Below are 13,757 nucleotides of genomic sequence, written 5' to 3' on the forward strand. Positions count from 1 at the left end.
AACAATAATATATGAAAACTTTCCATAACACCTCAGATTCATAGTTTATTCTTCCAGCGAGTATTTTCTGAGTCACCTAAGAAATACGTATTGCTAAAAATATTCCCAGGTTTTTGTTTGTTTTCTTTGAGATGGAGTCTTGCTCTGTCACCCAGGCTGGAGTGCAGTGGTGTGATCTCAGCTCACTGCAACCTCTGCCTCCTAGATTCACACAATTCTCCTGCCTCAGTCTTCCCAGTAGCTGGGATTATAGGCACCTGCTACCATGCTTGGTAATTTTTATATTTTTAGTAGAGACAAGGTTTTTCCACGTTGGCAGGCTGGTCTCAAAACTCCTGACCTCAAGTCAGCTGCCCACCTCAACCTCCCAGAGTGCTGGGATAATAGAAATGAGCCACCACACCCAGCACATTCCCATATATTTACATTCATACAGTTTCTTTGCAGTGTGGATTTTCACATGTATAGTAAGACTTGTAAAACGGACGCAATATTTCCCTAATTCTGTATTATCAAGATTTCTCTCCAGTGTGAATGTGTGTTTGTGTGTGTGTGTGTGTGTGTGTATATATACACACATGAGAAGGCATTTGAATATTTTTTTTGAGACGGAGTTTCGCTTGTTGCCTAGGCTGGAGTGCAATGGTGCAATCTCGGCTCACAGCAACCTCCGCCTCCTGGGATCAAGCGATTCTCCTGCCTCAGCCTCTCAAGTAGCTGGGATTAAATTTTGTATTTTTAGTAGGGATGGGGTTTCTCCTTGTTGGTCAGTCTGGTCTCGAACTCCCGATCTCAGGTGATTGATTACAGGCATGAGCCCCGGCGCCCAGCCAGGCATTCTCATATTTCTAACATTCATAATGCTTTTGGCCTCTTTCAAATTGTGAAGTATTAACACGTGAGGCAGAAGTAAAGCTTTCCCACATCTGACCTTCACAGGGTTTCTCTCCAATGCACGTTGAGTGACTTGGTAACACTGGAAGAATTTTTAACATTATCTTAAATTCATGAGGTTTCTTATACCTGAAACTGTCAGAAATTTCTGAAGGCTGTCCCAGATTTCTTACATATATAGGCTACCTGCCCACTGTGAGTTCTCTAATGTTGAGTTACTAAAAGGTATAAGAAGGAAGTGAAGGGTTTTGGACACTGAGACGGAGCTGGCGGCCGCTGCAGACGAAAGTCAGGAAAGGGCAGGCCGGGTTCGGCCGGTCCCCGGCGCCGAAAGTTGTGCTAAAAAGCACCACCAAGATGTCTCTAAATGAGCGCTTCACTAATATGCTGAAGAACAATTTCGGGCTTCCATGCAGCAACAACAGCAGCTAGCCGGTGCCAGAAACAGAAGCCTGGCCCAGCAGATGGAGAATAGACCCTCTGTCCAGGCAGCATTAAAACTGAAGCAGAGCTGAAAGCGGCGCCTGGGTAAGAGTAACATCCAGGCACGGTTAGGCCGACCCACAGGGGCCCTGGCCAGGGGAGCAATCGGAGGACGAGGCCTACCCATAATCCAGAGAGACTTGCCCAGAGGAGGACTACGTGGGGGACGTGCCACCAGAACCCTGCTTAGGGGCGGGATGTCGCTCCGAGGTCAAAACCTGCTCCGAGGTGGACGAGCCGTAGCTCCCCGAATGGGCTTAAGAAGAGGTGGTGTTCGAGGTCGTGGAGGTCCTGGGAGAGGGGGCCTAGGGCGTGGAGCTGTGGGTCGCGGCAGAATCGGTGGTGGAGGTCGGGGTATGATAGGTCGGGGAAGAGGGGGCTTTGGAGGCCGAGGCCGAGGCCGTGGACGAGGGAGAGGTGCCCTTGCTCGCCCTGTATTGACCAAGGAGCAGCTGGACAACCCATGTCGAAAACAAAAGGACACCTGGATGCTGAGTTGGATGCCTACATGGCGCAGACAGATCCCGAAACCAATGATTGAAGCCTGCCCACCCTGCTGTGAGAGACTCTTGTTAGTCCACACGTCTGTAAATAGCCTTGAGATAACAGATGAGAAGAAATCTGATTGATGCTGGATGGACCTATCACAATAGGCTATGGACTTACTTGCCACCAGCTTGTGCATTTAGTGTGTTCCTTTTACTTTTGGATACTGTATTGTATGAAGTCCTTTTGTCCTTTGATTTGGTTTTTTGTTTTTGTTTTCTTTTTCGGGGGTGGGGTATTTTCCCCTCCTGTACCCAGACTTCTCTTTGAACACAAATGCATTAGCCTTGTGGCTAGAACACCCTCTTCCTACCTCTGCCTTCCCTCACTTGTCAGATGCTCTGACATGCTAACATTTCTTTTGTTGATCTCTGTTGCCCCCACAGAAAGGTCCCAGAAAAAAAAAGTGTTCCTCCCTGATGCTTAGATTTCTGAGGTAGGGTTCTGTTACATCCTCTTCAAAAGCCTCTTTAAAATGTTAAGAAAGTCTGGAGCTCAAAGATGCATTCTTCCACATTGATAATTTAGTAAATTGAGCACATTGACATCACAACAGGGCAGCATAAGAGGTTGCTTACATGTGGTAGCAGCTCTGATTTGGTCAGGGTTGCTACCATGTACATTGACACCATGTATAACCAGCATGCTGGGTTGAGTTGTACTAGATTTCCACCATTCTGTGAGATTTACACACTTTCTCTTGGCTTTGTATCCAGAAGGGTACTATAGGGTTGGTTTATACCTATAAATAATACAGAGGAAAAAGCCATTTGATTTGGTAGGTGTGTCAGAATGGAGAATGATGGCAGATGAAGTGCTGGAAGAGGTCAGAAAATATCCATGCTAAAATGTAATTATCCTCATGTTTATCCCAAACCAATCTCGGACTTTTCCACTCACTAGCTTTATCTCACCCTTATTTCCCTTGAAAGTTTAAGTTCAACCAATTGTAACTGTCCCAGTTTCAGTGGAATCTTGTATTTCTGGTTCATTATAACAAATTGTTTGCTCAAAAAAAAAAAAAAAAAAAAAAAGAAGGAAGTGAAGAAAAAAAGGAAGAGAAAAGAAAAGAAGAAAAAAGAAGGAAATGAAGATCTTCCTGTAGCCTTTACATTTGTAGGATTTCATCCACTGTGAATTCTCATGTGGATACTAAGTCCTGAGCACTAAGTAAAGATTTTACCACATTCTTTTTTTTTTTTTTTTTTTTTTTTTTGAGACGGAGTTTCGCTCTTGTTACCCAGGCTGGAGTGCAATGGCGCGATCTCGGCTCACCGCAACCTCCGCCTCCTGAGTTCAGGCAATTCTCCTGCCTCAGCCTCCCGAGTAGCTGGGATTACAGGCATGCGCCACCATGCCCAGCTAATTTTTTGTATTTTTAGTAGAGACGGGGTTTCACCATGTTGACCAGGATGGTCTCGATCTGTTGACCTCGTGATCCACCCGCCTCGGCCTCCCAAAGTGCTGGGATTACAGGTTTGAGCCACCGCGCCCGGCCTTTACCACATTCTTTACATACAGTTTTTTCTGCAGTGTGTGTTATGAAGTGCTATTAAGGCTTGTGAAGTATTTTAAGGCTATCTCTCATTCTTACCTTCAATTGGCTTTTACAGTACTTTTTGACATGAAAAATATTATGCCGGGCATGGTGGCTCAGGCCTGTAATCCCAACACTTTGGGAGATTACAAGGCAGAAAGATCATGAGGTCAGGAGATTGAGACCACCCTGGCTAACACAGTAAAACCCCATCTCTACTAAAAATACAAAAAGTTAGCTGGGCGTGGTGACATGTGCCTGTAGTCCCAGCTACTCTGGAGGCTGAGGCTGGAGAATTGCCTGAACCCAGGAGGCAGAGGCTGCAGTAAGCTGAGATTTTACCACTGCACTCCAGCCTGGGCAATAGAGCGAGACTCTGCATAAAAAAAAAAAGAAAAAAAATAGTGAAAGAAACAAAGGCTTTATCACATCTTAGAACCAGATTTTTCTCCCAAAGGTGAGTTCTTACACTTTATAAGGTAAAGAACTGCTCTCCCCTATTTCTTGTATTACTAGGACTTGTGTCCATGTTAAATTCATTTCTATTATATAAGAAATTGAAGTTCAGTGAAGGTTCTTCATGTTCTTTACCTTCATATGATTTTTTCCAGAAGAGTTTAGATGTAAATACTAAGATCTGACTTCAGGTTTTTTCCACATGACTTAGTTCTTTGATGTTTAGAAAGTGCTGAAGATTGAAGTTTTTCCCACTTTCTTTACATTCGTATGGTTTTGCTCCAGTCTGAGTGCGCATGTGAACATTAAGGCATGTGGAATATCTGAAGGCTTTCCCACATTCTTTACATGCATAAGGCTTTTCTCCGGTGTGTGTTCGCATGTGCATATTAAGATTTGTGGAACGAGCAAATGCTTTACCGCTTTCCTTACATTCATAGGCCTTTTCTCCAGTGTGAGTTCTTAAATGAGTACTAAGGCCTGAGGATTGAGCAAAAGCTTTCCCACATTCTTTGCATTCATATGGCTTCTCTCCGGTGTGAGTCGTTACATGTTGACTAAGCATTGAGGAATTATTAAAGGCTTTCCCACATTCTTCACACTCATAGGGCTTTTCTCCAGTGTATGTTCTCATGTGTAAAACAAGTCCTGAGGAACGAGTAAAAGCTTTCCCACATTCTTTACATAAATATGGCTTCTCGCCACTGTGAATCCTTATATGTTTTGTAAGGTATGAGGAATGAATAAAAGCTTTTCCACACTCCTTACATTCACATGGCTTTTCTCCAGTGTGAATTCGTACATGTAAAATAAGTCCTGTGGAGCGAGTGAAGGCGTTTCCACATTCCATACATACATAGGGCTTCTTTCCACTGTGAATTCTTGTATGATCAGTAAGGGATGAAAAATGGGTGAAGGCTTTCCCACACTCCATACATTTATATGGTTTTTCTCCAGTATGAGTTCTAATGTGTAATTTAAGTCCTGTGGATTGAGTCAAAGCTTTCCCACATTCTTTACAGATATAGGGATTCTCTCCACTGTGAATTCTTCCATGTCCTATAAGGTATGAGGAATTACTGAAGGCTTTCCCACATTCCTTACATACATGTTTGTCTCCGTTGTGAGATCTTATATGTATCTTAAGGGATGACTGATTCAGAAAAGTTCTCCAACAATCTTTGCATTCACAAAATTTCTCTTGTATATGAGTTTCATTCTGCCTAGTAAGATTTGGAAATTGGCTGAAGGCTTTTTTTTTTTGTTTTTGAGACGGAGTTTCGCTCTTGTTACCCAGGCTGGAGTGCAATGGCACGATCTCGGCTCACTGCAATCTCCGCCTCCTGGGTTCAGGCAATTCTCCTGCCTCAGCCTCCCGAGCAGCTGGGATTACAGGCACGCACCACTGTGCCCAGCTAATTTTTTGTAATTTTAGTAGAGACGGGGTTTCACCATGTTGACCAAGATGGTCTCGATCTGTTGACCTCGTGATCCACCCACCTCGGCCTCCCAAAGTGCTGGGATTACAGGTGTGAGCCACCGCGCCCGGCTGGCTGAAGGCTTTTTTATGTTTAACATACTTAGGCGTTTTCCCCTCAACGTGAGTTTTCTTATAAAAAATATGAGGAAAGTTCTTTCTTAAGGCTTTTCCACTCTGATTATTCTCAGAAGTTTTCGCTCCAATGTGAGTTCTCATGTGAGCCATAAGAAAAGGGTGTTCACTAAAGACTTTTCCACAATGGTTAGAGTCATAGAGTTTCTCTGCAGTATTGCTTCTCTCCTGTTGAGATATAAAAGATTAATAAAGACTTTCTCACATTCAGTATGGTAAGAGAATTTCTCCCTATTCACAACATTTATGCATTGGAAATGTCGTATTTAAACATTTTAACACTCCCATTATATGTACAGAGTTCCAGTCCCATTTTTAAGTTGAATAATAGGACGAGGCAAGCAGCCTGCCTATATTCTGTGTTCACAGAGCTACTCAGCCTGATGACACACAGACACACACATATATATGTGTGTGTGTGTGTGTATATATGTGTGTGTATATGTGTATATATATTTTTTTCTTTTTTTGAGACAGACTTTCACTCTGTCACCCAGGCTGGAGAGCAGTGGCACAGTCTCGACTCACAGTAAACTCTGCCTCCCTGGTTCAAGGGATTCTCATGCTTCAGCCTCCCAAGCAACTGGGATTACATGCATGTGCCACTATGCCCGGCCAATTTTTCTATTTTTAGTAGATACAGATTTTTGCTATGTTGGCCAGGCTGGTCTCCAACTCCTGGCCTTCAGTGATTTGCCTGCCTTGGCTTCTCAAAGTGCTGGGATTACAGGCATAAGCCACATTATGTCTAAGATTATTTAGACTAAATTATAGGCTGGACACAGTGGTTCATACTGTAACCCCAGCACTTTGGGATGCCAAGGCACGTGGATTGCTTTGAGCTCAGGAGTTTGAGACTAGCCTGGGCAACATGGTGAAACCCCATCTCAAAAAAAAAACAAAAAAATCAGCCAGGCATGGTGTCTCACACCTGTAGTCCCAGCTAGTAAAATAAATTATCTGGGTCGGGCGCGGTGGCTCACGCCTATAATCCCAGCACTTTGGGAGGCTGAGGCAGGTGGATCACGAGGTCAAGAGATTGAGACCATCCTGGTCAACAAGGTGAAAACCCGTCTCTACTAAAAATACAAAAATTAGCTGGGCATGGTGGTGCGCGCCTGTAGTCCCAGCTACTCAGGAGGCTGAGGCAGGAGAATTGCTTGAACCCAGGAGGCGGAGGTTGCCGTGAGCCGAGATCGTGCCATTGCACTCCAGCCTGGGTAACAACAGCGAAACTCCGTCTCAAAAAATAAATAAATAAAATAAATTATGCACCAAAAAATGAATAGCTGAGTCGTTTGTTTGTGGATGTTTATTTGTGAGATCTCTGAGAATAAACATGTTTGTAGGCCGGGTGCAGTGGCTCACGCCTGTAATCCCAGAACTTTGGGAGGCTGAGTTGGGTGGATCACAAGGTCAAGAGATCGAGACCATCCTAGTCAACATGGTGAAACCCCGTCTCTACTAAAAATACAAAAAATTAGCTGGGCATGGTGGCGCGTGCCTGTAATCCCAGCTACTCAGGAGGCTGAGGCAGGACAATTGCCTGAACCCAGGAGGCAGAGGTTGTGGTGAGCCGAGATCGTGCCACTGCACTCCAGCCTGGGTAACAAGAGCGAAACTTGGTCTCAAAAAAAAAAAAAAGAAACATGTTTGTAGTAAGTTTAGAGTGCTTCCCATATTCATGATATTCAGAGAATCTCTTCAGAGTCTGTTTTCTTTGGGTAAATGCCATTTTCCTCATGTAATTCTCGTTAATATTATCCTCCTTGCTACAGTGGAAGATTTAATCCCGTGGAAATCTTACCAGTTGTATTCCATTTGGTGATCTTTCTGCAGAAACATCTTGCAGTAGTGGGGAGCATTTGGTTTTGAGCTGCAAATCCAATTCTGAAATGAAGTGAAAAATGCAGCTTGTGAGAAAAATTGTGGAATAAAGTCATTAAGAAGCCTATGGGTTTGGGCACAGTGGTTCATGCCTGTAATCCTAGCACTTTGAGAGGCTGAGGCAGGTGGATCACTTGAGGACAGGAGTTCGAGATCAGCCTGGCCAACATAGTTAAACCTCCTCTCTACTAAAACTACAAAAAGCAGCCAGGTGTGGTAGCACAGGCCTGTAATCCCAGCTACTCAGGAGGCTGAGGCAGGACAATCAGCTTGAACCCTGGAGACAGAGGTTGCAGTGAACCGAGATCACGCCACTGTACTCCAGCCTGGGTGACAGAGTGAGACTCAGTCTCAAAAAAAGAAAAAAAGCCTATGGAACAGAACTAGCATAATCAATTGTGGCAGAATGCAGAACTCCAGGGGTTCTTCCTACCACAGTACAACTAATAGGTTCAGAAAAGCTATCAGAATCAACTGTGCTGGGCCAAGCAAGGTGGCTCATGCCTGTAATCACAGCCCTTGTGCGAGGCTGAGGCAGGCAGATTACTTGAGGCCAGGAGTTTGAGACCAGACTGGCAAACACTGTGAAGTGCTGTTTCTACTAAAAATACAAAAATTGGCCAGGCATGGTGGCGTGCACCTGTAATCCCAGCTACTCAAGTGGCTGAGTCACGAGAATTGCTTGAACCCCAGGAGGCAGAGGTTGCAGTGAGCCAAGATCATGCCACTGTACTCCAGCCTGGGTGAGAGAGTGAGACTCTGTGTCCAAAAAAAAAAAAGAAAAAAAAATATTATGCTAAGTGAAAGAAGCCAGACAGAAAAGGTTATATCATATGATTCCATTTATACCAGATATACAGAAAGGGTAAATCCATAGAGAGAGAAAGCAAGTTAATATTTGCAGGGTAAGTGAGGAGTAACTGCTTGATGGGTACATACTTTCCTTTCGGTGTGATGGTAATGCTTAGAAACTAGGCCAAGCACGGTGGCTCATGCCTATAAACCCAACGCTTTAGGAGGTGGAGGCAGGTGGATCGCTTGAGGTCAGGAGTTTGAGATCAGCCTGGCCAACATGGTGAAATTCCGTCTCTACCAAAAAACACAAACATTAGCCAGGTGTGGTGGCATATGCCTATTGTCCTCGCTAGTGAGGAGGCTGAGGTGGGAGAATCACTTGAACTCAGGAAGCTGATGGGAGGTTAAAGTGAGCTGAGATGGCGCCACTGGGACTCCATCCTGGGCAACAGAGAAAGACCCTGTCTCAAAAAGAAAGAAAGAAAGACATGCTTTGAAACTAAAAAGAGCTGATGGCTGCACAACACTAAAATGGTAATTTTTTTTTTTTGAGGCGGAGTTTCGCTGTTGTTACCCAGACTGGAGTGCAATGGCACGATCTCGGCTCACCGCAACCTCCATCTCCTGGGTTCAAGCAATTCTCCTGCCTTAGCCTCCTGAGTAGCTGGGATTACAGGCATGCACCACCATGCCCAGCTAAATTTTTGTATTTTTTTTAGTAGAGACGGGGTTTCACCTTGTTGACCAGGATGGTCTCGATCTCTTGACCTCGTGATCCATCCGCCTCGGCCTCCCAAAGTGCTGGGATTATAGGCGTGAGCCACCGCGCCTGGCCTGAAACCCTGTCTCTACTAAAAAAATACAAAAATTAGCTGAGTGTGGTGGCAGCCATCTGAAATCCCAGCTATGGGAGGCTGAGGCAGGAGAATCATTTGAACCCGGGAGGTGGAGGCTGTAGTGAGTGGAGATCACACCATTGCACTCCAGCTTGGGTAACAAGAGCGAAACCCGGTCTCAAAAAAAAAAAAAAAAAAGGTAAAACTTTGGGTCTAGCACGGTGGCTCATTCCTGTGATCCCAGCACTTTGGGAGGCTGAGGTGGGTGGATTGTGAGGTCAGGAGTTCCAGACCAGTGAAATCCCGTCTCTACTAAAAATACAAAAAAAATTAGCTGGATGTGGTGGGACTACATTTCTGTAATCCCAGCCACTCAGGAGGCTGGGGCGGGAAAATTGGTTGAACCCGGGAGGCGGAGGTTGCAGTGAGCCAAGATCATGCCATTGCACTCCAGCCTGGGTGACAGAGTGAGATTCCGTCTCAAAAACAAACAAAAACTTTGGCGACCTGTACAACAAAGCTGGTTCTGCATGAATTAAACTCTTTGTCTATTTGATAAATCAACTGTAAGCAGTTACTCAGTTACAAGTTTGGTAACTCATGCCTATAATCCCTGCACTTTGGGAGCCCATGGAGGGAGGATTAACTGAGACCAGGAGTTGGAGACCAGCTTGGGCAACATAGTGACGTCCCATCTCTACAAAACAAAACAAAACAAAAAACTTAGCTGCGTGTGGTGGTGGGTGCCTGTAGTCCCAGCTACTCAGGAGGCTGAGGTGAAAGAATCGCTTGAGTCCAGGAATTTCAGACTAAAGTGTGCTATAATTGTGCCATTGCACACTAGTCTGGGCGAAAGAGCAAGATTCTCTCCAAAAAAAAAGAAAAAGAAAAAAAGAAAGAAAATCCATCAGCAGATAGCTCTTGGATCTGCCTTCACTTTAGCCTCAGACCATTCCACAACTCCTCTGTTCTCCTCTCCTACCAACTTACTTTCTTTCTTTTTTGAGATGGAGTCTCACTCTGTTGCCCAGGCTGGAGTGCAGTGGCACAATCTCAGCTCACTGTAATCTCCACCTCCCGGGTTCAAGCAATTCTCCTGTCTCAGCCTCCCGAGTAGCTGGGACTACAGGCGCACACAACCATGCCCAGCTAATTTTTGTATTTTTTTAGTAGAGATGGGGTTTCACCATGTTGGCCAGGATGGTCTCGATCTCTTGACCTGGTGATCCACCTGCCTCAGCCTCCCAAAGTGTTGGGATTAAGGCATGAGCCACCACGCCCGGCCTAATTTTTGTATTTTTAATAGAGATGGGGTTTCATCATATTGGCCAGATTGGTCTTGAACTCCTGACCTCATGATCCACCCGCCTTGGTCTCCCAAAGTGCTGGGATTATAGGCATGGGCCACCGCACCCGACCCTTTCCTACTACCTTTCAAACCACTTTCCTCTCATCAGGATTATTGCCTTAACTTTCCAATTTTGCCCCGATTCTACCTTTGATTCACAAGAGTTGTACAAATGACAGATAGATATTATTAAAACGTACATCAGAGAATATTGCTCCAGTAACTGAGGCTCTCCTGTGACTTTGCATTGCACTCATAGTAAAACCCAAAATTTTTAGTTGTTCTCATGGCCCCGTTTCATCTGACTGCTAATTCTCTGACTTCCTTCCTGCTAGTCTCCATCCTGTCCAGCTCACTTAAACCATTTCAGACACTGGCTTCTGCTGTTGCAGAAGCATTCTCCTGCCTCAGGGCCCTTGTACTTGCTGTTCTGTCTTTCCTCGGAAATTAACAGACATGACTGGGCACAGTGGCTCATGCCTGTCATGCCACTGCACTCCAGTCTGGGCGATGATGTAAGACCATGTCTCAAAATAAATAAAATAAATAAATATAAAATAATAACATAATAAACAATAAATGTCAGCTATTGTGATTACGGTTTGCCTTCATTAGAGGGCAGCCCTGAAGCCCCCAGACCCTTATCTGGGAGAAGGCAATAATCAGGGGCACGGAGGTCTCAAAAGGAGAGCATCTCTGTCTGATGTTCTATCACCCCGTCACCCCTTGAGGCAAAGCCCATGTTAGAAATCATTAAGGCAGAATGGGTTCTGGATAGGCTGAGCCCAGGAGGAAGTGTACCAAATTGGCAGTGTACCGAAGCTCAGGAGAGCCAAATGCTGAATCTTCAATTATTTTGTGAGCCAGTCGTTAAACTGTTGGTAGCTTGAAACCAGCTGTGATGAGACTGTTTACACCGTAGTAATTGGCAAATATGACAGATCAGGGCCTTCCTCCCCCACCTGCTAGCACTGTCCGTAAACACTTACTTGCTTCAAAATTAATGTCTGCTGGCTAGTTGCAGTGACTCACACCTGTAATCCCAGCACTTGGAGAGGCCAAGGCAGGCGGATCTCTTGAGGCCACGAGTTTGAGACCAGCCTGGCCAATATGTGAAATGCTGTCTCCTAAAAACACAAAAATTAGCTGGGTGTGGTGGCATGTGCCTGTAATCCCAGCTACTCAGGAGGCTGAGGCAGGCTGAGGCTTAAACCTGGGAGGCAGGGCTTGCAGTGAGCTGAGATCGCACCACTGCACTCCAGCCTGGGTGACAGTGAGACTCCATCTCCAAAAAACTAACAAAAACACTAAAATTAGTACCTGGTGCTCCCTTTCTACTGAAAAGGCAGGGAGGAGCAAGAAAGGGAGGAGAACGCAGCTTTTTTCCCCTGGAGTTCTTTCAGACTGGGGCATCAGCAGTGCACTTCCAGAACCACCTGCAGAGTCCAGCACAGTGCTGGTGTTCAGTCACCCATCATACTCTCCCAAACTGACCCCAGCTCTCCAGACACTTTGAGACTTGTCCAATCTCTATGTTTCTAACTGATTCAACCCAGACCCCAGCTGTCCTGGGCTGAAGCGACCAGGGTTGGTCACAGCACTGGACAATCAGATCCTGACTAGGGCCACATTAGGGGCACACTCATACCCTAGTCCTCATGTCCAAATGGAGAAGGAATTTCAGGTGAGGTGGCTCATGCCTGTAATCCCAGGACTTTGGGAGGCCAAGGCAGGAGAATCATTTGCACTCAGAAGTTATAGACCAGCCTGGGCAAAATGGTGAGACCCCATCACTACAAAAAATAAAAAATTAGCCAGGTGTGGTGACACACTCCTGTGGTCCCAGATACTTGGCAGGCTGAAGTAGGATGGCTTGAGCCCAGGAATTTGAGACCAGCCTGGGCAACATAAGGAGACCCCCGGCTCTATTTATGTATGTATTTATTTATTTTTGAAACAGTCTCACTCTGTTGCCAAGGCTGGAGTGCAGTGACGTGATCTCAGCTCTCTGCAACCTCCCGCTCCAGGGTTCAAGCAATTCTCCTGCTTCAGCCTCCCAAGTAGCTGAGATTACAGGCATATGCCATCAGGTCTGGCTAATTTTTGTATTTTTTTTTTTGAGACAGAGTTTTGCTGTTGTTACCCAGACTGGAGTACAACGGCACGATCTTGGCTCACCGCAACCTCCGCCTCCCAGGTTCAGGCAATTCTCCTGCCTCAGCCTCCTGAGGAGCTGGAATTACAGGCACACGCCACCATGCCCAGCTAATTTTTTTTTTTTTTTTTTTTTTTTTGAGACGGAGTTTCGCTCGTTACCCAGGCTGGAGTGCAATGGCGTGATCTCAGCTCACCGCAACCTCCGCCTCCCAGGTTCAGGCAACTCTCCTGCCTCAGCCTGCTGAGTAGCTGGGATTACAGGCACGTGCCACCATGCCCAGCTAATTTTTTGTATTTTTAGTAGAGGCGGGGTTTCACCATGTTGACCAGGATGGTCTCGATCTCTTGACCTCGTGATCCACCCGCCCCGGCCTCCCAAAGTGCTGGGATTATAGGCGTGAGCCACCGCACCCGGCAATTTTTGTATTTTTAGTAGAGAAGGGGTTTCACCATGTTGGTGAGGTTGGTCTCTAACTCCTGACCTCAGGTGATCTTCCTGCCTCGTGTCCCAAAGTGCTGGGTGTACAAACATGAGACACTGTGCCCGGCCTCTGTCTCTATTAAAAAAGAGCGAGAGAGAGAAAGAGAGCAAGAGAAGGAATTTCTACTGCAACCCACAACTCTGAGTGGGAAGAGCATGGGAGAAACATCTCCAGTTCTTCTTCTCTGATGAGTGAGCTTAGAATAAGAAACAAAGTGCACTCAGCTCAGCCCTCTTCTCCAACCTGGCGGTAACCACCAGAGGAAGCACCCTGGCCTGCTGAGCAGGTGGCGAGCCCACAGAGCTGGGGCTTAGCCACACACAACGTTCATCTCACGGATGGTCGCTCCTGATTACAGTCTGACACCTGCATCTTTCAAGTGGCTCAGGCTCAAAAGGCAGGAAAAGGAGTTGTTACTTACTGAACCCCTAAAACCTGAGCCATCTGCAAGGCCCTGCCCACTCTTGTCCCCATTATCTCCTTTTGTTTATTTTTTTTTGAGACAGGTTCTCACTCTGTCGCCCAGGTGGAGTGCAGTGGTGATCATAGCTCACTGAAACCTCTGAGTCCAAGCTCAAGCGATCCCCCCACCTCAGCCTCCAGAATAGCTGGGATAGCAGGGAGTAGCTGGATAGGTACACACCACCAGGTCTGGCTAATTTTTTTTTGTAGAGATGGGTTTTCACCATGTTGCCCAAGCTGGTCTCAAACTCCTGAATGCAAA

The 13,757-nt window shown here is 45.9% G+C and overlaps 1 protein-coding gene and 1 pseudogene across 1 annotated transcript; one reads left to right on the forward strand and one right to left on the reverse strand.

Moving 5' to 3' along the window:
• The window catches only part of LOC103789761 (chromatin target of PRMT1 protein pseudogene), an 8,407-nt pseudogene extending 6,346 nt beyond the window's left edge, over positions 1 to 2,061 (forward strand).
• Positions 2,062 to 3,951: 1,890 nt separating this feature from the next.
• On the reverse strand, positions 3,952 to 7,417 carry ZNF846 (zinc finger protein 846). Its single transcript, XM_078360515.1, is given in 4 exon segments — positions 3,952 to 4,157; positions 4,160 to 5,160; positions 5,467 to 5,696; positions 7,336 to 7,417. Coding segments are annotated over 3 exon segments (1,236 nt in total). The 5' UTR covers positions 5,622 to 5,696; positions 7,336 to 7,417; the 3' UTR covers positions 3,952 to 4,077.
• Between the last annotated feature and the right edge of the window lie 6,340 nt (positions 7,418 to 13,757).

The sequence above is a fragment of the Callithrix jacchus genome, chromosome 22 (genome assembly GCF_049354715.1).
Source record: "Callithrix jacchus isolate 240 chromosome 22, calJac240_pri, whole genome shotgun sequence".
NCBI lineage: Eukaryota > Metazoa > Chordata > Mammalia > Primates > Cebidae > Callithrix > Callithrix jacchus.